This window comes from Malus domestica, chromosome 11 (genome assembly GCF_042453785.1).
Source record: "Malus domestica chromosome 11, GDT2T_hap1".
In the NCBI taxonomy this organism is placed as follows: domain Eukaryota; kingdom Viridiplantae; phylum Streptophyta; class Magnoliopsida; order Rosales; family Rosaceae; genus Malus; species Malus domestica.
In genome coordinates, this window is record NC_091671.1 from 37,087,648 (window position 1) to 37,110,955 (window position 23,308).

General features: G+C 40.2%; 2 protein-coding genes across 2 annotated transcripts; one reads left to right on the top strand and one right to left on the bottom strand.

Moving 5' to 3' along the window:
* Positions 1–605: 605 nt before the first annotated feature.
* LOC139189550 (uncharacterized) lies at positions 606–4,744 on the bottom strand. Its single transcript, XM_070808525.1, has 2 exons — positions 3,116–4,744; positions 606–695 (listed from the first exon to the last, which is right to left on the bottom strand). The coding sequence occupies exons 1-2, from the start codon at positions 4,742–4,744 to the stop codon at positions 606–608; spliced, it is 1,719 nt and encodes a 572-aa protein (XP_070664626.1).
* A 16,932-nt stretch (positions 4,745–21,676) lies between these two features.
* LOC139189551 (uncharacterized) lies at positions 21,677–22,688 on the top strand. The gene is made up of 2 exons (XM_070808526.1): positions 21,677–22,535; positions 22,633–22,688. Exons 1-2 carry the CDS (start codon positions 21,677–21,679, stop codon positions 22,686–22,688), a joined length of 915 nt encoding a protein of 304 aa, XP_070664627.1.
* Positions 22,689–23,308: the final 620 nt, after the last annotated feature.

The window sequence follows — 23,308 nt, forward strand, 5'->3', positions numbered from 1 at the left end:
TTCGTTAGTTTTCCTTAAAATAAATTGACAATAGAGGATTTGGTGAACTTCTGATGGGAAACACTTCTTCACACTTTTCTCATGTGTAATGAATTTTCAAATCTAACACGTGAGTCAAGTTGCTTTGATACCTTAATTAAAGTTCCAGCATAAATCAATTGGTAGTATGACAAATTAACTAACTTCTTATCGGCCTTTGCAAGATTGTGAATGTAAATAAATGTCGCATATCGGAAGTTCACTAATTTTGCAAAGGCCGATAAGAAGTTAGTTAATTTGTCATACTGCCAATTGATTTATGTTGGAACTTTAATTATGGTATCAAAGTAGCTTGACTCATGTGTTAGATTTGAAAATTCATTACACATGAGAAAAGTGTGAAGAAATGTTTCCCATCGGAAGTTTACCAAACCCTCTTGTCAATTTATTTTAAGAAAAACTAATGAAAAGAGCTTGAAAACTTTGAATTTTAAAAATAAGGACAAAGTAAATGGTAAAGTGAACAGTACCAGGATTGACTTTTTAGTGTAAAAATATGGTTTTTCATTAAAGTGAACAGTACTTGGAGCTTTTCGTTAAAGTTGCTTTTATTTTATGATGAAACTTCAACTTTTTTCATTCAGGTCCAGCAAAATTGTTTGTGTAACTCGAGTGCAAAGAGCCCCCCTCGTGTATGTCTCTTCGGCGTTTTGATACTGAAACATAACAGAAAGAAAAAGAGGCAATACTTATTAGTAAAAGAAGATCAACTTACACGAAATAAGTTTATAGTTGCGTGACGTCTTAATTCAACATTACATTGCATTACATTATTGATCCAAGCCTTTTCAATGTCAATGCATGCTGGACAAACCTGTCAGTTCATGAGCAGTATTGCTTCTGATCGTGATACCTCTCTAGAATTCTTATCCGCACTACTTTAATGCGAAGATGACAATGAACTCAGAAAAGTAGTCAACCTCTCTAGAATTACTGAGAAAAGTAGTCAACCTCTCTAGAATTCTTATCCGCACTATTATGCAAAGATGACAACGAACTCAGAAAAGTCCCATATATAACAATAAAAGTCGCCATGGGGCCGACCTAAGCGGGCCTCCGATAGTAGATTTGAGCAAGACTTGTCCTTATATATTAGACATCTTGCTTGTATCATAATTATTAGTTTAGAAATCGACTCTTTTTATTGTTTTATTTTTTTATTATTTATTAATTTTACTTATTTTAAATATTATTGTTTTTATTTAAATATATTTCAAAAAAATAATAATGAACGTAACCATCTATGGTCCTACTACGTGGATTCTTTTTTGTGATTTTATTTTTAATTTTTGATATCCAAATAGAAGAGAGTAATTTAAATATTATGAAAACCTTATCCTTTGCATTCTCCCTTTATATGCTTAGAAGATTAATAATGCTTCAATGATTCTATCTCTACAAGATCTTTACAATGAGTTGGGAAAAATAGTTGCAAACTAATGTTATTCTATCCTCTACAAGATCTTAGTTATATTGTAAATAGAGGCAGTTAAGGAAATGAATCTTAATTTAAAAAAGAAAGAAAAAGAAATAGTTGTGGGAACCACATCACATTGAACTTTAACGATTCGAACCGTTATTTTTCAAGGTGTATCACATAAATTATCCTTGCAAAGTATTAATCAAATCAGAAATATAATGAAATAGTTTTTAGTTAGATTGCAGCTAAAAAGACTAGTAAATTATTTTAAGAGATCCCTAAAAAATTTCTTCTCCAATTATATTCTCTAAGTTAGGAAGTTTTTTTTTTTTTTTGAACAAACAATATTATCTATACTAAGGGGCAATGATAGGTTTAGCCCCACAATTGACTAGCAATAATGTGGTTCAAACTCGTATTTAACAAGAATTGAACCGTAGTACTAAGTGACTCTAAGTTAGGAAGCTATAATTGTGGACTAATATGCAGAGACTTTTTATTTAAAATATTATTAAATATTAGTGATTAATGCTAGGTTCTCCAGTCTCACTCCTTTGATTTAGTAGCTCATAGTATAATCTCTATCTCAAGAAGTGGATTGGAAGTGTGATTGGAAATGAACATTTTCAAATCCTCTCTAAGCTTTAGCTAGGAGCTCATTTAGGAAGTCTGCTGTAGATGTTCTAACTCATCATTTATGTAATATATAAATATATAAGAATAATACTCGACCATTAAAATACTCATTATTTTGATTATATATGAAGGAACCACGTGTCCTTTCTGAAGAGAGAGACTATTCTAATCAGATCGAGATTCAAAGGTAGCTTGGTGACAGATCCATATCGCTACTGAGCTCATACAGAAAGTGAGGCACAAAGGAGAGTCTGACAAACCAACCTTTTGATCATCAGTCGTCGTCGTAGCACCAACGGCAAGAACAAGAGAGAGGAACAAAATATACATATACATACATATATATATATATATGTATATGTATATGTATACACCCACACATCCACACCCACACACAGTGGCGGATCCAGGAATCTTACCCCAAGGGGTCGCAGTGTAAAAGTTCAAATAAAAATTTAGGATGGAAAAACATATTGAAAATGAAATCATAGTACTTTCATTCATAATTCATAATGGAAACAATATTACAAACTATAATTGTCCACGACGAGGTTTCATATTTTGAAAACGAAGCATTATAGCTTCATTTTCAATACAAGCAAAAATATATCTCTCAATATAAACAAGCAAGCTATCACTCAACCATTGATCTCCCATTTTGTTCCTAAGTGGACCCTTAACAATATTCATGACAGAAAATGCTCTCTCCACTGAAGTAGTTGCAACTGGTAAAACTAAAGACAATGTAATGAGCAAATATACATAATTGAATACTTGATGCATCCTTGTCTCCACCATTTTTTTTGCAAGATCACCAATCCCTTCCAATTGAGAGAAATCACTACTGGAACACACATAATGAATATAAATCTCAAGTTGATCTTCAAGTGCCAAACGATCTTCATCCGAAAAGTCTTGAGGATAAAATTGAGCAAGACGAAGTAACTTTGGTTTATCAAAAGCTACAAATGAATCTTTCGGACTCAAACATGCCATACAAATAAGCAACTCGGTATTTACCTCATTAAAGCGATCCTCTAACTCCGTAATTTGCTCATCAATGACATAAATAAAGAGCTCCACACGATAATGATGATGATTTGTCTTTATTGGAGCATAACGCCTTGACCTCCCTGGAAGTATAAATGCCTCTTCCATGTTAGGAACATCAATATGATGTTTTTCACAAAAAGAAGATACTTCATCAACCAATGCATCGAACCCATTATTCCTCATCCAATATAGCTTTTCCTTGCATGATTTCACTAAAGCCATTGCATTCACAATTTCTTGATCTTTCCTTTGCAATGCTTGTGACAAATCATTTGTGAGTCCCAATATGACTTTCATCAAGAAAAGGTGAAACACAAACTCAAAAGTAAGTATCACTCTCATTAACGTATTTGCTTCACCCGCACTTTCATTGGGATTATCATCAATAACCATTTGAAGCACATGAACCACGGATGAAAACATAGAAATGATGCTAATCAAGGTACCATAGTGTGAGTTCCATCGTGTGTCACCGGCACGTTTGAGACTTGTTTCTTGATTTAAGCCTCGCCCCGTTATAAGACAATCATTTTCAAAAGCTATCACAAGCTCTTCTTGAAGTTGCCCTCTAAGTGAATCACACCGCTTACAAGATGCTCCAACATGATTAACCACATTATTAGCCGTTGCAAAAAAAGAGGCAATGTCTATATTATTCTTTGCTACGGCAACAAGAGCTAGTTGAAGTTGATGAGCAAAGCAATGAACATAATATGCACAAGGTTGTTCTCTCAATATCTTTGTTTTAAGGCCATTCAACTCACCTCTCATATTGCTAGCACCATCATAACCTTGTCCTCGTAGCTTGGAAATGCTCAAACCGTAGCGAGAAAACAATGTGTCAATAGCATCCTTTAGTGAACTTGAAGTAGTGTCGGTAACATGTTGGATACCCACAAATCTTTCAATTACATGCCCGTTGTCATCCACATAACGCAACACCATAGCCATTTGCTCTTTCACAGACACATCACGTGCTTCATCCACCAATATTGAAAAGAATCTATCTTTTAGACCATCCATGATAGCATCAAGTGTTTCAAGGGCACATGAATTCACAATTTCTTTTTGAATGGAAGGAGCTAGTAATTTGAGATTCCCCGGAGCATTTTCCATCACAACTTCTCTAACTTTATCATTATTATCTGCAAGGAATTGCAATAACTCCAAGTAATTTCCCCTATTGCTTGAAGTGGCACTTTCATCATGGCCACGAAAAGGAAGACCTTGTCGCAATAAAAACTTAGTGCACTTGATTGAAGCAATCAAGCATGTGCGATAAGCCTTACGAGCTTGGTCAGAGTGTTTGCTCACTACCGTTTCAATATGTGTAGCTTGATTCATCAAATTTGTAGCAGCTTCTCTAGCCTTATTATGAACACTCCCAACCGGTCCAACATGCATCTTAAATCTTTCTCTCCCTTTCTTCCAATTCTTAAATCCATCTCCAGTGAAAGCTTCACTACCCACTTGTTCAAAATTGGTTTTAAAGAGATAGCAATAGAGACAAAATGCCGCATCTTTAGATACACTATACTCCAACCAATCAAACTCATCAAACCATTGGGGAATGAAGCGTCGATTAATTCCCGACATATTAGTTATTGGGAAATTATGACCTCTAGGTTGACAAGGTCTTTTTTGTAGATATAATCTTCGGACCTCATCTCTCATATTAGCGTCATAATCTATTATTCGAGTTCTTAATCCAGGATCCGCTTGAAGATTACCCAAAACATCATCTAATTGACTTTGTCTTGAACTTGGAGTTCTTGAACTACCGATAGTATTTGAACTATCAACATTATTCGAACTACCCGAACCCGATGATGACTTTCTCTTAAAAAACCGTTCCATAATAATGCTTGCTACATATACAAAATATTCAAAATAAATACTCACAATATAAACAAACCATAAACATAATCAAAATAAATATGAATTGGATTTCAATTAAATTAAATATCTCATCTTGCATTCTACATATACAAAATAATGAAAATAAAAACTCACAATATAAACAAACCATCAATATAATCAAAATAAATATGAATTGAATTTCAATTAAATTAAATATATTCTACATATACAAAATATTCAAAATAAAGACTCACAATATAAACAAACCATAAACATAATCAAAATAAATATGAATTGGATTTCAATTAAATTAAATATCTCATCTTGCATTCTACATATACAAAATAATGAAAATAAAAAATCACAATATAAACAAACCATCAATATAAACAAACCATCAATAAAAACAAACCAATAAAAACTCACAATATAAACAAATCATCAATATAAACAAACCATCAATAAAAACTCACAATAAAAACTCACAAAATAAATATGAATTGAATTTCAATTAATTAAATATATTCTACATATACAAAATATTCAAAATAAATACTCACAATATAAACAAAGGGAGGAGATGGAGTTGGAGCCGCCAGCAGAGGAGCAGCAAGGGAGGAGATGGAGTTTGCTGATGCACAAAATCAGCGAAGACTTTGGTACAACAGAAAGTGTCAGGTTTTGTGACCTTCGCTTGGTTGCTTCGGTCACTAGTGAGGATAAGTACGTAAATGAATAGAGACAGAGAAGCAAACACAGGATGTACGTGGTTCACCCAGATTGGCTACGTCCACGGAGTAGAGGAGTTCTCATTAATTGTGAAGGGTTTACACAAATACATAGGTTCAAGCTCTGGTTTAGTGAGTTCTAGTGAATAGTTTAGTACAAAATGACATTAGAGATTATTGTGGGAGAATGATCCCTATTTATAGAAGAGAGTTTCTAGTTTTGTTCTAATATTGACACATGTCGTGTTGTGATTGGCTTCTGATGTTGACACGTGTCGTGCTGTGATTGGCTTCTGATGTCGACACGTGTCGCATTGTGATTGGCCTTCTGGTTGAAGGGAAACTCTTCTGGGTCCTTGACGGTATAACGTTGACCGGTGCTCAGTAGTTTCGGGATTAGTCAAGTATGGTACAAACAGTGCTCCCCTAAGTTCCCGAGTGAGGGAAGCTCCTCGGTTGGGGACTTGCAAGATCCAAGCCGCTGAGTAATCATGAAACTTCTAAGTACCGAGGTGTGGTATCGTCTTCACTTGCCTTATCTTTCTCATAGGTAGATGTGGCATCTTCTCTGGAAGTACGCTTCCTCCATCCAGGGGTGGTATCTTTAACCGATGAAGATGCACAAGGTAATGTATCAATTTCACTTGAAGCTTACTTGTAGTTTCGGGCTTGGTCAAGTGAGATACAAACCCTATAGTAGGAGTCCCCCAAGTCGCCGAGCTAGGAGATCTGCCGAAAGAGGTGACAGACAAGGTAAGCAGTTAAACTTCCAAGTAAGCAACCCAGGATCAGAGGTTTGACTTCGGCTTCCGGTTGATTGTTCTCTTTCTCCTTGTCTCTCATTCAACTGCCAGGATAAGGAGAAGCAAATGGATAAGAGATGATATGAGATACTTTTGCTTTTGAAGAAGTAACTTTCCACAGGCTTATTCTTGAACTGTGCTGGAGGGTTTTCTGGTGCCCTTCAGAGTATAAGGCCGACTCAAGAATTTGAGGGTCAAAACAAGTCCATCAAATCTAGAGTACGTTCGACCTTGATGATATGGGATACTTTTACCGTTGAACCTTCTGCTTCAATCTTTTGCATGGCAGAAGTGGTGTGCAACCTTTGCATTTAAATGGTCCTTCAGAACATTCCTTCATAGTGACTCATCCACGCTTGGCAGCTTCAGTGTAAAGAGCCAATATCTGATCAACTGTCATGAGGTATTTGCCGGTGGAATTCGTGACCTTGACAGCAGTTGAGGATGAGTACTCGAGAGCAATGCTAAGTAAGCAACCAGGCAAAGGCTCCAGGCAGTCAGTTCCAAATTGGAGGTTTGATTTCAGGTTCCGACTGACTGCTCTCTTTCTCCTTGTCCTGCAGGTGTGGACAAGGACAAAGACAAAGACAGGGAGAAAGCATGATATGGGATACTCTTGCTTTCGACCCTGATGATATGAGATACTCTTGTTCTTGGTGTGGCTTATTTGCTGAGGTATTATCGGGGGGAAATAAAGCTGAGTATTTCGAGAGGTTATGTTGAGGGTGCCTTCTCGAATGCGAGAAAGGGTTGAGCATTTTTGCAGGTTTGCCTGTCCGTTGAGGAGGGAGGTCTATGTATATAGGGATTTCCCAATAACAAGTAGTAATGCTATTCCTTTACCCTTCTTGGTCACAACAATGTAGTGGGAGCTGCCAGCTTCACGTGTTTTAATTTTGTCAGAGCACTTTGAAAAAGTGGTATGTGGTATCTGGAAAGCTGATGTTACGTGTGAAGATTACAGACAAGCTTTATCTAAGGAAATCTGGCTCTCGAAGTTCTGAGAGTTGTGCCTCTTCGGTTTTCGAACAAGCAATCCCGTCGAGGATCTGACTCTCGAGATTCGGAAAGCGGTGCTACTCCGATTTTTGAGAAAGTAATTATGTTGGGAGTCTTTTCTCGAATGTGAGTAAAGGTTGGACGTTCTTGCCCACCTGTCTTGCCGCAAAACACGGAGGTCGACACACATAGAGACTTTCCAGTTGTCAAGCAGTGGTGCTGTTCCTTTACCCTTATGGGTAATAGTAGGGTAGCTGGAACTTCGAAATTCTCGTGCCTAAACTTTGTCAGAGATCTTTGACAAAGTTATATGTGGTACCCGAGGAGTTGATGGTGCATATGGAGAGCGGTGATTGAACAGTAAGATTCACGTGCTTTCTACTTCACCAGAAATCTTCGACAGATTGCCCGTAATTTCCGCAAAGCTGAGTGTGCATGTGACAGGTGCTGACGAGGCTGAAAAAGCAGGTGCTTCTTCGATTTCTGAGATCGGCCCTCGTGGTCTCTGAGCAGCCCAACTTTTGAGAAAGCAAACGCCTCTTCGATTTCTGAAGCTCCGTCGAGTGCAGATTTTTATAGAGGCTGGCATTAAGTTCCACAGCACACTTGAATCTCTACCAGTAGAAGCTCATTTCTTGCACTTCTAAGATCTTGATTTGTCTGACCTCTTCCCTCTTCAACACATTTGAAAATGTCTGGACCCTCCGACCGTCGTTTTGACTTGAACCTTGGAGAAGAGACAGCCACGCCTTCTCCAGACAACATATGGCGCCCATCCTTCATATCCCCTACTGGTCCTCTTACCGTTGGGGATTCTGTGATGAAGAATGATATGACCGCTGCAGTGGTGGCCAGGAACCTTCTCACTCCCAAAGATAACAGACTACTTTCCAAACGATCTGATGAGTTGGCTGTTAAGGACTCTCTGGCTCTTAGTGTTCAGTGTGCAGGTTCTGTGTCTAATATGGCCCAACGCCTATTTGCTAGAACCCGCCAAGTTGAATCATTGGCTGCTGAAGTGATGAGTCTCAAACAGGAGATTAGAGGGCTCAAGCATGAGAATAAGCAGTTGCACCGGCTCGCCCATGACTATGCTACAAACATGAAGAGGAAGCTTGACCAGATGAAAGAATCTGATGGTAAGGTTTTACTTGATCATCAGCGGTTTGTGGGTTTGTTCCAAAGGCATTTATTGCCTTCGTCCTCTGGGGCTGTACCTGGTAATGAAGCTTCAAATGATGAACCTTCAATGCCTCCTCCTTCTGGGGTTTTGTCAAGTACTGAGGCTCCGGATAACCACCCTCCGGTGCTTTCTCTTTCTGGGGCTCTACCGACTGCTGAGACTTCCCCTAAGCAACCTTTGTGAAGGCTCCCTTTTGTTTGTTTATTTTGACTCATGTATATGTACATATTTGTGGCTTATCGAAAATATTAATAAATAAGCTTTGCTTCATTTCAACATATTGTGTTAAATACACCAAAGCCTTCTTCATAAAGTTCTTTGAATTTTTTCTTTTGTTGAAACCTGTATTGTTGAAGCTTTGTGAGTGAAGCATGTAGTTTGAGGTAGTGTTCCCTTAATTTCCCGAGTGAGGAAAACTTCTCGGTTGGAGACTTGAAAAATCCAAGTCACTGAGTGGTTGTGAGACTGCCGAGTATCAAGGTGCAGTAGCATATGGTGGGAGTCCCCCAAGTCTTCAGGCGAAGAGAGTTGCCGAATGAGGTGTCTCGCTTGTTACTAATTTGTCAAAGTAACGAATCCTTGTTTCGATGTCACACATTCGTATATGCTTTATCTAAAAATATTTCCAACTTTTGTGTGTTTGATGCTGCATGCTATTGACTAGACAAGATCAAGTGCAATTAGTAGCTTTTCTCTCTTTTTCATCTTTTCTTTGGTGGAATTGCTTTTCGTTTCCACTAATCAGCCTGAGTGGATGCAAGATAACACCATTCTCTATAGCTCATATTGCAAAGTCGTCTTCATGAAAGTTGTTCCTTATCTTGTGAACTACAACATATCCAAATTTGAGATCCATCGGAGTAGTACAACTTCAGAAATTCAAGTATGATGAGTAACTGTTCATCAATGTTCTGTTAATCTGTCAGACTTGTTGTGAGCTTCGAAACTCCATTTTCTCTTGTTCAGATCAATATACTTTCTTCATGGAAGTTGTTCCTCATCATCTCTTCCATAACATATCAAAAATTCAGAACACACTAACGGTTGAATATTTCCAGATCTTCGAAACACCGCAGCCGCTTTGAAGCTTGCAGAAATCTGACCGTCATGTTTGGAGCTTCAACACTCTAACTTCCGTCGCTCAAATAGAAAAATTTCCTTCGTGAAAGTTGTTCATCTGCTCAAGAACTATAAGATGTCCAAAATTCAGCTCCACTGGAATTAGCTTCGCACTATCTTGATGAAGAGTGTGTGAAGCTTTTATGTGTTTTGGTGTTGAAATTTGGTATTGTAGGTGAAGCTTTGGGGTTGAAGCTTGATAGGTGAAGCTTTATAGGTGAAGCTTTGGTGTTAAAGCTTTATAGGTGAAGCTTTGTGTTTGAAGCTTTATAGGTGAAGCTTTGGGGTTGAAGCTTGATAGGTGAAGCTTTGTGTTTGAAGCTTTATAGGTGAAGTTTTGGTGTTGAAGCTTTATAGGTGAAGCTTTTGTTGGCACCATAAATTGATTGTGCTTCGCACTATCTTGATGAACATAGTACGAAGTTTGGGAGATTGATACTTGTCCTCCATTGATGAAGCTTTTGTTGGCACCATAAATTGATTGTGCTTCGCACTATCTTGATGAACATAGTGCGAAGCTTTGGAGATTGATACTTGTCCTCCATTGATGAAGCTTTTGTTGGCACCATAAATTGATTGTGCTTCGCACTATCTTGATGAACATAGTGCGAAGCTTTGGAGATTTATACTTGTCCTCCATTGATGAAGCTTTTGTTGGCACCATAAAATGATTGTGCTTCGCACTATCTTGATGAACATAGTGCGAAGCTTTGGAGATTGATACTTGTCCTCCATTGATGAAGTTTTTGTTGGCACCATAAATTGATTATGCTTCGCACTATCTTGATGAACATAGTACGAAGCTTTTGAGATTGATATTTGTCCTCCATTGATGAAGCTTTTGTTGAATTTCCCAATTTCCAATTTCCTCTTTTTTTTTTTTTTTTTAGTTTTTTTTTTTGTTTTTTTTTTGTTTTTTGTTTTTTGTTTTTTTTTGTTTTTTTTTTGTTTTTTTTTTTTGTTTTTTTTTGTTTTTTTTTTTTTTTTGTTTTTTTTTTTGGGAAAACTAGAAATTTGAAAATGTGGGAGAGACAACGTATACAAATTTTGCTTCCATACTGTTAAGCGAGAGATTGTGATGCAAGCCACATCTTGTAGTAGTCGAAGGTTTGGATGAACCATATAAATTGAATTTGCTTCGAACAGTCTTGATCAAAAGCGTTTGAAGCGTTCTATGAGTTGTAGTGTTTGCATTGTTACAGAGGAGAAATGTCTGAAGCAGATGCAAGAGGGCTGAAGAGCTTGATCTTCGTATACCATGCATTGAAGCCATTGTTGGCTTGCAATAAGACTTTGTTGGTGACTATAGCTCTTGTTAGGCATAAGTGCTCACCTAGTTGAGTTGTAAAGCTTGATGGTTTTTTTATTATCTGTGAATGCTAGGAGTTCACATGTACAAGTTGTACCACTCGTCTTCTGGTTAATGGAATGAATGGTAGGTTGCTTTCATCACGTGGTTGGTGGTACGAATGTGAATTCCTTAATCACCTTTCATCACATTTCATCACCTGGTTGGTGACATGAAGGAGAGTACGCGTTGTACATTTCATCACCTGGTTGGTGGCATGAAGGAAAGTACGCGTTGTACATTTCATCACCTGGTTGGTGGCATGAAGATGAGTTCCTTCTTCACCTGATTGGTGATAAGGGTGGCAAGTTTCCAAATAATATTAGAGTACGGGTTGTACATTTCATCATCTAGTTGGTGGTACGAAGGTGAGTTCCTTCATCACCTAGTTGGTGAGAATAAGGGCAAGGTGTCGAGGCACATTGTGGCAAATGTCGAATGACACAAAGTGTGTTGAACCCTTTCGAAGCACAGTTGGCTTATGTATGGATGTGTTGGAATGTATGATGTTTATGCATGAATGTGTTGGAATGTATGATGTTTATGTATGAATGTATTGGAATGTATGATGTTTATGTATGAATGTGTTGGAATGTATGATGTTTATGTATGAATGTGTTGGAATGTATGAATGTGTTGGAATGTATGATGTAGATCCTTTGTATAGTCTTGTTGACACATACTTAGATTTTGTTTTGTATTGGAAACATTTGCGTTGAAGCTTCAACACTTGAGTGTTTCATTGCTCAGAATGGAAAAGAGTTTATGGCCGAGTTGGCTAAATCACCTCTTTATTGAATTCATACCAAATGGTCTTTGTTACATAGGATGCCGAACGGCTGTAGCTTAACACTTGTACAATGTGAGTCTTATTTGTAATAGTACTTCAAGTGGTCAGCATTCCATGGATGGCCAAGGGTCTTGCCGTCGGAGTTTCTGAGCTTGTAGGAGCTAGGGCGACTGATGCCGACGACCTCGAACGGTCCGTCCCAGTTAGGACTGAGTGTTCCTTCACTCGGGACTCTATCACAGAGTAATCTTTTCTTCAGTACCCAGTCTCCCACTTTGAAAGAGCGAGGTTTGACCCTTGAGTCGTAGTAGTTGGAGATGCGCTGCTTGTAGGCGACATTCCTCAGGTGAGCCTGATTTCTGTGTTCCTCGACTAGATCCAGGTTGAGGGTGAGTTGCTTGTCGTTCTCACTCTGTATGTAGTTCTGGATTCGGTATGTTGCTTGCTCAAGCTCAACTGGGACAACTGCTTCTGTACCAAAAGCAAGTGAGAATGGAGTTTCTCCTGTGGAAGTCCGATATAAAGTGCGGTATGACCAAAGGACTTGGGGTACGAATTCTGGCCAACAACCTTTAGCTTTGTCCAAGCTAGTTTTCAGAATGCGCTTGATTATTTTGTTAACGGCCTCGACTTGTCCGTTAGACTGGGGATGGGCTGGAGAGGCAAAACATAAGTTGATGTTGAACTTAGAGCAGAACATCTTGAACTTCTTGTTGTCGAACTGCCGCCCATTGTCCATGACTATCGCATTGGGAATGCCGAATCTGCAGAGGATGTTCTTCCATACGAAGTCTTCTATTTTTCCCTCAGTAATGGTTGCCAAGGGTTCTACTTCAGCCCACTTTGTGAAGTAGTCAACTGCAATGATTGCATAGCGGACCTTGCCTTTCCCTGCAGGCATTGGGCCGATCAAATGAAGTCCCCATTGGGCGAAGGGCCAAGGGCTGATCATAGGAGTGAGCGGCTCGGGAGGGGAGTGAGGGATAGTTGCGTAGCGTTGACACTTATCACATGAGCGAGATATTCTGATGGCATCTTGGTGGAGTGTTGGCCAATAGTATCCTTGGCGAAAAGTCTTGTGAGCTAGGGATCGAGACCCAGCATGATCTCCGCAGACTCCTTCATGTATTTCCCGAAGGACAATTTCCGCCTCCGCAGGTGTAAGGCATCTTAGGTATGGCAGGGTGAAACCGCGCTTGTAGAGTTGGTCATTAATGATCAGGTAGCGGGCAGACTTGTATCGAATCTGCTTAGCTTGGACTTTGTCAATTGGGAGGGTGCCATGAGCAAGGAATTTATAAATTGGGGTGATCCAACTATCTTCTTGTTGTAAATTGTACATCTCCGCGACCATGGTGCTTGGTTTTGCCAACAATTCGACATGAATTTTTCTCCCAATCTTGTCTTCCACTACCGAGGCGAGGCGAGCCAAAGCGTCTGCATGACTGTTTGCCGCTCGAGGAACTTGGGTGATCTGGTAGTGGAAGTGCTTGAGCAAAAGTCGCGTTTGCGCAAGATATGCTGCCATGGAGCTATCCTTAGCATCAAAGTTGTTTGTGACTTGGTTGACCACTAATTGGGAGTCACTGAAGATATCAATTCGTTTAACCCCAAGGTGTTTGGCCAAAAGCAAGCCTGCTAGAAGGGCTTCGTATTCGGCCTCGTTGTTCGATGCCTTGAATTTGAAACGAAGAGCGTATTCCATCGCCACTTTGTCGGGGGTAGTGAGGACTAATCCTGCTCCGCAGCCCTGTTGGTTGGATGAGCCATCAACATACAGACTCCATGCTGGGGTCGTTGATTCTACTTTCTGAGTTTTCGATGGTAATGAAGCTACTGCTTCAGGTGTAGAAGCAATGTCAACAGGATATGTGAAGTCGGCGATGAAATCTGCTACTGCTTGACCTTTTTCGGCTGGTTTTGGTTGGTAGGAGATGTCAAACTCACCCAATGCTATCGCCCATTTGATCATTCGTCCAGACGTGTCAGGACTCTGGAGTATCTGTCGAAGAGGGTGATTGGTAAGCACGATGATGGCGTGTGCTTGGAAATAAGGGCGAAGTTTCCGAGCAGACATGACCAATGCTAGAGCTAATTTCTCAATGTTGGAGTATCGTGTCTCCGCATCTTGTAGGGCCTTGCTAGCGTAGTAGACGGGCCGTTCGACACCACTGTCCATTCGAATAAGAACAGAACTGACTGCTGAAGCCGAAACCGATAGATAGATGATGAGAGTGTCACCAACTTCTGGTTTGGAGAGCAGAGGGGCTTTACTCATGTACTCTTTGAGGTTCCTGAATGCCTTGGCACATTCCTCCGTCCATGTAATGTACTTCTTATTTCCCTTGAGTGCTTTGAAGAAAGGAGCACATCTGTTTGTGGCCTTAGAGATGAATCTGGTTAAGGCTGCCACCTTGCCAGTAAGGCTTTGGATGTCTTTTGAAGTTATTGGCTCTTTCATGTCGAGGATTGCTTTGATCTTTTCAGGGTTAGCTTCAATGCCTCGTTGGCTAATCATGAAGCCTAAGAATTTGCCAGAGCCCACGCCGAAGGCACATTTGTTGGGGTTCAACCTCATTCGATACCTCTTTAGAATGGTGAAAGTTTCAGATAGGTTGGTGATGTGTTGGTCAGCATGTTTGCTTTTGACTAGCATATCATCAACGTAAACTTCCATGCTTTTCCCAATTTGTTCGGCGAACATTGAATTGACCAGTCTCTGATAAGTTGCTCCTGCATTCTTTAGGCCGAAAGGCATGACTTTATAGCAATATAGTCCCCTGTCAGTAGTGAAGGCCGTGTGTTCTTGGTCTGAGGGGTTCATGATGATTTGGTTGTATCCTGAATAAGCGTCCATAAAGCTCAAGAGCTCACACCCTGCCGTAGAGTCTATAAGTCTATCAATGAGAGGAAGGGGGAAACTATCCTTCGGGCATCCTTTGTTTAGGTCGGTGTAGTCGACACACATTCTCCACAAGACCTTTTGAAGCAGGAGACTTTCCTTGGTCGGATTTTTCTTAACAAGGACAACATTTGCTACCCATGTTGGGTAATTGACTTCACGGACGAAGCTTATGTCTTTGAGTTTTTCAACTTCTGCTTTCATCGCCTCGTATCGTTCAACATCATAAGATCTTCGCTTCTGTTTTACTGGTTTGGTCTTGGGATCAATACTCAAGTGGTGACAGATGATATCGGGAGAGATGCCCGGCATATCTTTATATGACTAAGCGAAGACCTCGGCGTTCTCTTGCAAAAAGGAGATCAGCGACAACCGAAGGGGTGGTGACAAAGTGGTGCCAATATTCACCATGCGGTCTGGATGGTCTTTGGAGATAGAGATCTTCTCTAACTCTTCAGCGGGTTGTGCTTGCTGGGTGAATGAGTCATCTCGAGGGTCGTCGGGTTGACTGTTGCCATCCTGAAGACCCGAGTTGGATTCATCTGGACTGGTCTTTACGACTTGGTTATGTATAAAAAGAGTCTCCTTGGGGACAGGCAGGTGTTGTTGTTTGACTGAAGTGTTGTAACATGATCGAGCACTAAGTTGATCTCCCCTGATGTACCCATTGCCGAAAGGGGTTGGAAACTTCATCAACAACATATGTGTGGATACCATGGCCTTGAGATCATTGATGCCTGTGCGCCCAAAGATGACATTGTATGCCGTCGGGCAGTTGACCACTAAGAAGTTAGTGGTAATAGTAGCTGTGTAGGGGCCTGTACCAATGGTGAAGGGTAAGTGTATACTCCCTACAGGTTGCACGATATCGCCAGAGAAGCTTATCAGAGGAGAAATCGAGCGATCGAGCAAGTGTTCAGCTACATTAAGTGCCTTGAAAGCTTCAGCAAACATGATATTGACTGAAGCACCTGTGTCTATCAGGATTCGTTTCACATCAAAATTTGCTATGTGAGCTTCCACGATCAGCGGGTCATTGTGAGGGTAGATGATACCTCTTTCTTCCTCAGGGTAGAAACATATTGGATCCCAGTTAGGCTTTTGATACTTGCCTCCTCTGATGTCTTCCACGTGAAACACTTGATGGCTAGGTCTCAAAGTTCGTTCACTGCTTTTCATGGCCCTATTGGAAGATTCAGACATGGGTGTGCCGCCGCTTATGGAATATATCACATTCACCTGGCGTTGGTTACGGTTATCCCTTAGAGGGTGAAGGAGGAACTGATCAATTTTTCCTTCACGTGCCAAAGCTTCAATATGGTCACGGAGGATAATGCACTTCTCACTATCATGGCCATTATACTCGTGGTAGCAGCAAAACATGCCCGTGTTCTTCGTGGACTTGTAATCTGGCTGTCTTGGCTTTGGCTTTGGTATCAGGTGAGCTATACTGGGGTAGATGGCAGCACATGTAGCATTCAAAGAGGTGTATGTCTCATACCTCGGGGTAGGGCCTGTCTTGACACGTGATTGGCCCACTGCGTTGACTGCCTGGGGGCGGGCATTATTGTGACGATATCCTGAGTTATCGCGATAGTGCCCCTTGTTCTTTTTATTAAAATGAGATTGGTGAGGATGGAAGTCCTTCCTTTTGCCCTGAGATTGAAACAGTCACGTAAGCCTGCAGTGAAAGCCTTGAGGGCGGTCTTGTCATCTGCCTCAGCGCAGTGAGAATACTCATGGCTGAAGCGGCCAGCGTACTTTCGTAATGACTCATCCGGCTTCTGGTGAATAGTGTACAAGTCATCTGCGGAATGCAAGCGATCGGTCTGGAAGATGTGTTGAGAGACAAACAGCTTTCTCAACTCTTCAAATGAGTCTACTGTCTCAGGTGGAAGACGGCAATACCAGTTTAAAGCTCCGCCAGAGAGGGTGGAGGGGAAGAGAAGGCACCGTTCTTCGTCGGTGTGTCCCCGGTATACCATGGTGGACTCAAAGAGGTTAAAATGTTCAATCGAGTCTTCCCTTCCAGTATAGAGCTGTAAGTCAAGCTTCTGCTTTGTCTTCGCTTGGAGGGGAGTGTTGAGGATCCTTCTTGTGAGAGGGCCAGGCCTGGGTTGGTTCCAGTCAGGTATCTCGGCTTGACGTTCAGCCTTCAGCTTGTTTACTTCCTCAAGGAGCTGCAGGATAAGGGGGTCCTGAGTGGAGTCGTGCACCACTGAAGTTTTCTTCTTTAAGTCCCCATCGCCTCTTGGAAGTAGGAAAGTTTGATCAAGATAGCGTGATCTTTCTCTGGACTCGCCACACTGACTTCTAGAGTGAGTATGTCGGAATGTTTCTGAGTCCCCAGTACCTTCATATTCTTCTGGGACTTGTTGCCCCTTCTCTAGATTGGCGGCTGGCCTGGGTCGTGGAAGAGGACCGAGTCTTTCAGAAACCCTTGGGTCATTGATCTTCGAGCTTATGTGGATGGGATTCTCTCGACGTTGCTTTAGGAAGTCTCGACAATCGCGATAGACAGCTTTTGATCCTTCCACATCCTCTATGAGGAGGTGTTTTCCTCTACTTCTCCTGCTTCGGGTTGAAGCAGCTGGGTTGAGAGAAGTCTCATGTTGATTATCACATTGATGTGTAGCTCGATCCCTATCAGGGATGTCCGTGTCGGATATCGGCGACCCTCCGTGTTGGGGGGCATTCAGTTGATTGTTGACCTCGACAGGGGCGACGAGCTTGTGTGTTTGAGCCTGCCTAGCCTCGTGAAGCATCTCGAAAAGTTTTTCATATTGTTCCTGGAGGACTTCATTCTTCATCGCTATCTTGTTGTTCTGAACCTCTAGCTCATCGACTTTAGCTTGAAGAGTAACTCTATTTCCTTCCTGCTTTCGTTGCTTCATACTAGGTCCAGCAGGGGTGTCATTCTGTGTGCTGTGGCTTCTTTCGCTCCCCATATCGGAGAGAGATGCTTGGCCAAAAGAGAGTGTACGAGCGGTGGAAACCAGCTTGACAAAGTTGAAGAGAGTGGGAATAAGTGTCGTTTCCCACAGACGGCGCCAAATGTTGATGCACAAAATCAGCGAAGACTTTGGTACAACAGAAAGTGTCAGGTTTTGTGACCTTCGCTTGGTTGCTTCGGTCACTAGTGAGGATAAGTACGTAAATGAATAGAGACAGAGAAGCAAACACAGGATGTACGTGGTTCACCCAGATTGGCTACGTCCACGGAGTAGAGGAATTCTCATTAATTGTGAAGGGTTTACACAAATACATAGGTTCAAGCTCTGGTTTAGTGAGTTCTAGTGAATAGTTTAGTACAAAATGACATTAGAGATTATTGTGGGAGAATGATCCCTATTTATAGAAGAGAGTTTCTAGTTTTGTTCTAATATTGACACATGTCGTGTTGTGATTGGCTTCTGATGTTGACACGTGTCGTGCTGTGATTGGCTTCTGATGTCGACACGTGTCGCATTATGATTGGCCTTCTGGTTGAAGGGAAACTCTTCTGGGTCCTTGACGGTATAACGTTGACCGGTGCTCAGTAGTTTCGGGATTAGTCAAGTATGGTACAAACAGAGTTGACGTAGAGGGTTTGGGAGCAGCAGCAGCAAGGGAGGAGATGAGTTAAGGGTTTGGGGGAATTGAGTTAGGGTTGGAGGATGACAAAAACAAAAGAAATTGGGGCTTTTGAGTCGGGTAGGAAGGCTGGGACTGGGGGGGACACGGTGGGAATTTAATTTTTTTTTTTTTTGTTCGGCCTGGCCCAAAACGACGCCGTTTTGGCCAGGTCATTTAAAAAAATTTCCTGGGCCAAAACGACGCCGTTTTGCCCGTCTGTTTTGAAAATTTGCTCGCGCGCTGCTTCTTCTTCCTCTTCCTGCCGCTGCCGAGTCTTCTTCTTCCTCTTCCTGACGACGACCCCAACGACCCCAGCTCCAAGAGGTCGCATATGGGAGCTTCAAGGTTGTTTCCATGGTTTCCAAGGGGTCGTGCGACCCCGACGACCCTACTGTGGATCCGCCCCTGCCCACACACATAGTATTCTACACAGTTAGTATATATACCATTACCAGAGCCTATCTAAAACACCCATTACTTACAGCGTACGCAAAAGCTAAGTATGGAAGAAAAGGCATTTGCAGGGAAGGGCTTGTACGGTGGTTCTCTTCTTGTTCCTAGTGTTCAAGAATTAGTACAGAAGCCAATACTCACAATCCCACCCAGATACATACAGCCTCATCATCAAGAGATCATCAGTTCTGATCATCATGCTCATCAAATACCATCCATTGACATGCAGCAATTGCTTTCCCAAGAATCAACTGTTGGAATCTTATTTGGACTCTACAAATCATGATAAGGAATTGTCACATTATAATTATAATCAGTTAGAGTTAATTATTAGGTTAACTTCCTTCCTTTAAAGTAGGACCTTAAGGCAAACATGTTGAAGTGATGGAAAGCCCCACGTCTATAAGGATTGAGTAGTGCTTTCAGTTACCAACTGCTCCATAATAGGTGGAATGCAGTTTGGAACAACATCTATATATGGAACGGTCCCTGCTCAAGAGGAAAATGTTCTATACAGAAACTAGCCCTATTGTAGTGAGAACATAAGGTCCCCATTGAATAGAAGATTCTTCTTTATTCAGGATTTTATGGCTTTATCAAACATACGGCAGCCAAATGTGAGAAGTTATTTATTTCTTTCTATCAAATGCATTTGGATTGAATTGATAATCAAACTCTTGTTCAGATACATGTATGTGGATTGTGATTTAGGGTTCTTGCTAATTGGAAAGTTCCAACATCAACCATTTCTGAATCTGAAATAGCCAGGCTCCATTTTGCTTGCCAAGAGTGGGGTTTCTTTCAGGTAATTAAATTACCTAGCCTCTTCTACTTAAATCTTTCATCAAATAGTTCTGATTGTTTTTTGCGCCCACGAGTTCGAGGAATTTGTCGATGATCATTTAGTCTAGTATCATAGTCTTCGTTGGCGATACGAAAAGCAGTACATAACTATGTAATCATGTAATTAATTATATATATTTCACCTCAAGTTAAGCTAAATTAGCAGTCCACTTCTATATCAAACTTTCCCTTGATTTGTCGTTGGTTGAAATTCATGTTAGCAACAAGTGAGTCAAACTTAAAAATAGCCAGCCTACCCTTTTGGAAATTCATGGCTTCGACCTTTTGGTTATTTAAGGACCGTTTTTACGGATAAAACCATTTTAGGTATCAATCGAATGGGCTGATCTGAAAAATACTGAGGTTTCATAACAAAATCAAGTGGCAATATGGAGTGTAGCTCAACTAATATAAGAACATGTAAAGTCTCTTCTCTCCGATTTGGGATTCATAACTTGGATAACGTGAAGTACATATGGCCGTTAGACTTTACATGTGAGACCCCCTGCTCGGGTGAAGTATGGTGCAAACAAATACCATGATGTGGAAGCCTAGGCATTAAGCTATAAATTAGGTTGCTACAAAATATATTATATCTTTTTGTTCTTCTTTTCCTTGGTTAACTTGGCTACTTTCTGGGCCTAACCTATGTTTTTTTCACCTTGCCTGCATAATAAATTTTAGAATTTGCTATTTCGTAGGTTTTTTGGCCATAGTATTTATTCACTCTATATATTTTTACAGTTGGTAAACCATGGTGTGAGCTCTTCCTTGTTGGAGAAAATGAAGACAGAAACTCAAGAGTTCTTCAACCTACCCATGGAAGAGAAGAAAAAAATTTCGCAACAGCCAGGAGACATTGAAGGTTTTGGACAATCCTTTGTAGTTTCTGAAGACCAAAAACTCGATTGGGTTGACACTTTCTTCTTGACCACCCTTCCTGTCCAACTGAGGAAGCCTCGCTTACTCCCAAAACTCCCTTCTCCTTTCAGGTCCTCTCATGATTCCAAATAAATATGTTTGTCTATGATATTTTGCAATATGAATGTGAATGCACGAATATATCGAAGAGTAACGTTACCTAGTAAAAGGAAAAAAAAAACTGATTTTATTACTGACAATCTCTAGTTGAGTATTGATATAAGTGAGTGTAACATACTGACTTACTTCTATTAATACGTGTTACTAATGAGATCATTTGTATGTGTCTAATAATATTATTGTTAGATATCAGTGCATTAGGGCATTTAGGTATATATTCATCCTAACATAATTTTCCTATATATACTAAACTCAGGTGTCGAATTAGTTTTTTATATTGGTCCTTTTTATGATGTAAATTGTTTCAAATCCTTTGTATCTATACACATAGGTGTTAGGAGTATTAAGATCCAATGGGTAGGAAATGGACAAGTGTCATAAGATCATGAAGATAGTTAAGTTGGTTATATTGTTACTTAGAGTGTAAGCTCCCAAATGATAGTATAAATAGCTTGAAACAAATCATTGTAACTAATAAGAAAATATAGAACAATTCTCAACAGATTTCTCTCTCTAATATCTTCGATCTTCTACTTCTCTCTCTATCTCTTTCTTCCTTCTTGCTTCTGTATAATCCTCTTCTTCAATAACCTCTGATGGTTTACATGGTATCATCGCCGGAACAAGCATAAAAGCTTGACGGATTTGTAGATCTTGGTTTCGATTGCTTTCGCTACTGTGATTGGTTTCTGGTACATTGGTATATTGCAGATTAGTTTCTGGTATTTGTGGTGCTTTCTTTGCAATCATCAGTCTGGTTCTTCAATCTTCAAAACGTGCCCACCAACTCTTTGTGGTTTGGTTTCTGTCAAGATTCTTTGTGATTTCTTTACAATCTGCAACAATGGTGACAACTGCTCAGTTACAGACTTTCCAATCTCCGATTACTTCTTTGATTTCGTCTGTTTCAAGTTCGGTAAATGTGAAATTGGATGAGACGAACTATTTGGCTTGGCATTTCCAGATGCAGCTCCTTCTTGAAGGCCATAGCATAATTGGTTTTGTTTATGGTTCAATGCCCTGTCTTGCTCAATTTAGTCAAGATTCCTCTGATAATTCGGCAATTTTGTCTGGTGATTCCTCTACAAGGGTTCCAACTGATGACTACAAGACATGGAAGATGTATGATAAGGCGTTAATGCAATTAATTACTGCAACTTTGTCTCCTGTTGCAGTTTCTTGTGTAATTGGAAGTACTAGCTCTAAAGAACTATGGATAATTAAAGAAGCAAGAGATTTATTGTCTGCTACTGGTGTATTCTTTGATGATGATGACATTGTGATTCTTACATTAAATGGGTTGCCTGCTGAATTCAATACCATAAGATCTGTGATTAGGGGCCATGAGACTGTGATATCATTGAAAGATCTTCGATCTCAACTACTTGCGGAAGAAGCTTTGCTTGAAAATGGCTCTAATTTACCTATGTTATCTGCATTAATGGCACAAACCAATAGTTTTCCTTCCAAAAATCAGTCTTTCTTTGGTTCTGGTGCTAATAATAATAGTCCTAATTCCAATGGTTACAAGGCATTCAACTACAACAATAAGGGTAGAAATCGGTTCAATTCCAACTTTAATTCAAAGTTTGACAACAACGAGAATTTTCATTCTAGCCATGCCCCTGGAATTCTTGGTACATCTCCACCAAGGGCTCTAAACTATGGTTTTCAGAATCAACCATGTCAGATTTGTGGGAAGAGTAATCATTTGGCTTCTACTTGCCAGTTTAGGAATACAACCACATTTCAAGGCTGTCAAATTTGTGGTAAAAACAATCACCTTGTTGATACCTGTAGATATAGGAAGACAGTTGCTTCTTCAGGTTGTCAGATTTGTGGCAATCCTTATATAGTGCAGAAACTTGTTTTCAGAAGAATTTTACCACATAAATAAATGCAATGCATGCTGCTACTTCTCCATTCTCAGTACCATCTGCACCTGTACAACAACAAGTTTGGCTCACTGATTCAGGTGCAAATAATCATATGACTTCCGAGTTGAATAATCTTTCCTTAGCAACTTCATATCCCGCAAATGAAGTAATCCAGACAGCTAATGGTGAAGGTTTAGCTATCTCTCACATTGGTTCTTCTTTCTTAACAACTCCAATGCAGCCTATAAAGCTCAATTCTGTTCTATGTTCTATATGTTCCAAAACTGTCACAAAACTTACTATCTGTACATAGAATATGTTTGGATAATAACTGCTGGTTGATTTTCGATGCATTTTCATTTTGGATTCAGGAAAAAGCCACATGGATGATCCTTTACAAAGGGCTGTGTAACAATGGATTGTATCCCATCATCTCATCGGGTTCTCTTCCAGTCGACAATAAATGACAAACTGTAACGTTTCTTGGCAAACAAGTCACTGTCAGCATTTGGCATAAGAGGCTAGGTCACCCTTTAAATAAAATAGTCTATAAGATGTTAAGCAATTCAAAAATTTCTTGTGTTGCTGACAGTATCCCT